This window comes from Myotis davidii, unplaced genomic scaffold (assembly GCF_000327345.1).
Source record: "Myotis davidii unplaced genomic scaffold, ASM32734v1 scaffold399, whole genome shotgun sequence".
In the NCBI taxonomy this organism is placed as follows: domain Eukaryota; kingdom Metazoa; phylum Chordata; class Mammalia; order Chiroptera; family Vespertilionidae; genus Myotis; species Myotis davidii.
This window is the reverse complement of record NW_006292094.1, coordinates 4,176,150-4,179,714: the sequence shown is the minus strand read 5'-3', so window position 1 is coordinate 4,179,714 and position 3,565 is coordinate 4,176,150. Positions and strand designations below refer to the sequence as shown.

The window sequence follows — 3,565 nt, the reverse complement described above, 5'->3', positions numbered from 1 at the left end:
ATTATGTTTAATTTGTAATAATGAAAATACATCCTGCATATCAGATATTTACATTACGATTCATAACAGTAGCAAAATTACAGTTATGAAGTAGCAATGAAAATAATTTTATGGTTGGGGGCCACCACAACATGAGGAACTGTATTAAAGGGTCGCGGCATTAGGAAGGTTGAGAACCACTGGCTTAGGGGCTCTTGTAAAGTCTTTTCTTATTCTAAAAATGATGTGTTATCAGTCCATTAACTACCTGTCGTGTGTCCCTCAGGTATGAAGTTTTGCAGTTCTGCTGGTTGCCGCCAGACAAGAGACCCGTGGCCGAGGACGTGCACAGACTGCTCACCTACCTGCGCATGCAAAGCCAGAGGGACTCGGAGGTCGACTTCGAACAGCAGTGGAACGCTCTTAAACCAAACACACACACCAGGGACACTTCCAACAGCGCTGCGTTCCCCATCCTCGACCATTTCTCCAGGGATCGGCTTGGTCGTGAAATGGAGGAAGTCCTCACCGTGACGGAAACCAGCCAGGGCCTGAGCTTTGAGTATGTCTGGGAGGCAGCTAAGCACGACCACTTTGATGAGCGCAGCCGGGGCCCCCCAGAGGAGGCCTTGTCTTACACGAGCATCTTCTTTCCAGTTGAAGTGTTTGAGAGTTCACTTTCAGATCCCGGGCCCGGGAAACAAGACAGCAGTGGCCAGGAAGTCCCCGTGAGAGCCCCGGGAGTGGTTCCCGTTTTTGATGCCCACAACCTTTCTGTTGGAAGCGACTATTACATCCAACTAGAAGAAAAAAGTGGTAGCAACTTGGAGCTCGATTACCCACCTGCACTGCTTACCACTGACCTGGAGAATCCAGAGAGGACGAGTGACAAGGCGCCCCAGTTTCTGACACTCAGGGGCCTTGAGCTTGAGGAATCCAGTACAGATGAAGATTTCTTCCAAAGCAGTACAGACCCCAAAGATCCCAGCACCCCTGAGGACATGCGTGCCGCCAGGGGCCCCGAGAGCCCTTTCAACAGTATATTTAATGATCTGGACAAATCGGAGGACCTGCCCAGTCACCAGAAAATATTTGACTTAATGGAACTGAATGGAGTTCAAGTGGACTTTAAGCCGACCACTTTAAGTTCAAGTTTGGACGACCCCAAAGACGCGCTAATAACAGGCCACCTTGAGAAAGAAAAGCCCCACAAGCTGTTTGACTGCGAGCCTCTTTGCCTCTCAGACAGCCTTGCGCACCAAGATAATTGTGATCCACTGAATGTGCAAGAATTGTCAGAAAACTTTTTATTTCTTCAAGAGAAAAACTTAGTAAGAGACTCGTTGTGTAGCAAAGAACATATCAATGACCTTCAAACAGAACTTAAAAATGCTGGTTTTATGGAAACCATGTTAGAAACTCCACGTAGGAACACTTTAGACACCGAGTTTAAGTTTGCTGAAAATAAACCAGGCTTTTCTTTGTTGCAGGAAAACATAAGCTCAAAGGGTCAAGACACACGTGCTGTGCTCAAGGACCATGCTTTGAGCACCTCGTGGCCGTCTTCCCCGGAAGTGCAGGTACCTCCTACCTCGCTCGAAACGGAAGGAACTCCTCCCAGCGCACCAACAGATACGTTCCCGAAGCCGGGAGAAACCACGCCCAGGCGTGTAGATGTCAGGATCCATGACGACCGTCTTGGCCAAGAAGCAAATGTAGATTCCGTGACCGTCCCAGTTGAAATTCCCTCCGCCGATGCTGGAGCAGACAGCACAGACCCTGGGTCCCACGAGCCGACTCAGCAAAGTGAAGAGGCCTCGAGACGGACCCAGAGTGACTCTGCTCTGATGGACGGCGTCTTTGCCAGGAAAGCGAGCACAGAGAGTGGTCTTCTGGAGCCGACACAAAACCTGCAAAAGCAGCCCCCTTCAGAAGACCATCGCACTGACCGACCCCTAGAGAAGAGCCCGGGAGCCGGGGACACTTCGCATCAGTTCAGCTGTAAAGATGCTGCAACCGAAGGGGCCTTGGTGTCCGCCCTTTCCTCAGACTCGACTAGTCAGGACAGCCTTTTGGAAGATAGCTTGTCAACACCCATTCCAACTTCAGAACAGTCGGTGGAGACCCCCGATTCTCTGGACTCCGTGGACGTCCATGAGGCTCTGCTGGGTCCTCTAGGGGGCGGGCAGGAGAAACTCATGCCCCCTGACAAGCCTGCAGATAGTGGGTACGAGACCGAGAACTTGGAGTCGCCTGAGTGGACTCTGCACCCTGCTCCCGACGGTGCCTCAGCCTCAGTCGTGGCTCTAGCAGGCGACAGCCGTCATGGTGAGTTGCCTCCCAACCCTGTCATCGTCATCTCAGATGCAGCTGACGGCCACAGAGGGACCGAAGTGACCTCCCAGACCCCTGCAGCTGGCTCTCAGAGCTCACACCGGGACTCTGCCTACTTCTCAGATAACGATTCTGAACCTGATAAGAAGCCGGAGGGGGTCCAAGGAACCTCAGTGTCAGCTTTGGCATCGGCGATGGGTCAGCCTCTGCCAGAGCCAGTCATCCCGGAGCAAAGTCCGGGCACCGCGGACAGTGGCCTGGAAACCAAAAGCAGCCCGCCAGACCAAAGTGGTCTGTCTGCGGTGCAGAACTCCAGTCTCCTGGAATCAGGAGAAATGGCCCAGCCAGCACTGGCAGCCAGTTCCAAAGAGCTCCATGTTCCTGAAGACGAGGCTGGCAGTCCCTCGAGTGTGGTAAACTCGGAGCTGAGCAGCGGCGATGATTCCGAGGCACAAGAAGAGCCCCCCTGCACCATCGCCTCCACCGGGACAAACACCAACGAGCTCCTTGCGTTCGCCAGTTCTACGCTCCGCTCCGGCAGCCCGTCGGACCTGACGGTGGAGCAGCCCTTCTCCAGCCACGCGGAGGGCCCCAAGCTGAAGGAGCCAGACATCGAAGGGAAGTACCTGGGGAAGCTTGGCGTGTCGGGGGTGCTCGACCTCTCCGAGGACGGGATCGATGCAGACGAGGAAGATGAGAACAGCGACGACTCAGATGAGGACCTGCGGGCGTTCAACCTGCACAGCCTCAGCTCCGAGTCGGAGGATGAGGTCGAGCACCCTGTCCCCGTGATCCTCAGCAACGAGGACGGGAGGCACCTGCGGAGCCTGTTGAAACCCCCGGCGGCGGCTGCTGACCAGCTGCCGGACGCCTGGAAGAAAGAAAAGAAGGCAGTGACCTTTTTTGATGACGTCACCGTCTATCTGTTTGACCAGGTATCTGTTACTTCCACGTCGTCATATTAGAGGGTTCCAGAATGTGGCAGGACATGGAGCGTGCTCTCTTTTCCCACTTTTAATTTTGAGGTCACGGACTGCTTTTTTATTTTATTTTATTTATTTCTTTTTGGTCTTAGCTCTCTATTTATTTATTTATTTATTTTTTAATTGTTTGGTGTTTTTTTTTAGTTTTATTGCTATTACATAAGTGTCCTTTTTTTCCCCCGCCCTTGACAATCCCCTGGCCTCCCTTACCTCCCGGATTAGGTGCCATTCAACCTTGAGATCCTGTGAGATGCAATTATATTGATGGG

At 52.6% G+C, this 3,565-nt stretch overlaps 1 protein-coding gene across 3 annotated transcripts in view; it reads left to right on the top strand.

Annotated features, from left to right (window-relative positions):
- LMTK2 (lemur tyrosine kinase 2) overlaps positions 1–3,565 on the top strand; it is a 61,151-nt gene that overhangs the window by 48,497 nt on the left and 9,089 nt on the right. For all 3 annotated transcript variants that reach the window (XM_015565109.1, XM_006765469.2, XM_015565110.1), the window contains one exon: positions 266–3,248. In XM_015565109.1, the coding sequence (XP_015420595.1) occupies positions 266–3,248 (2,983 nt within the window). The remainder of the gene's footprint in view (positions 1–265; positions 3,249–3,565) is intronic.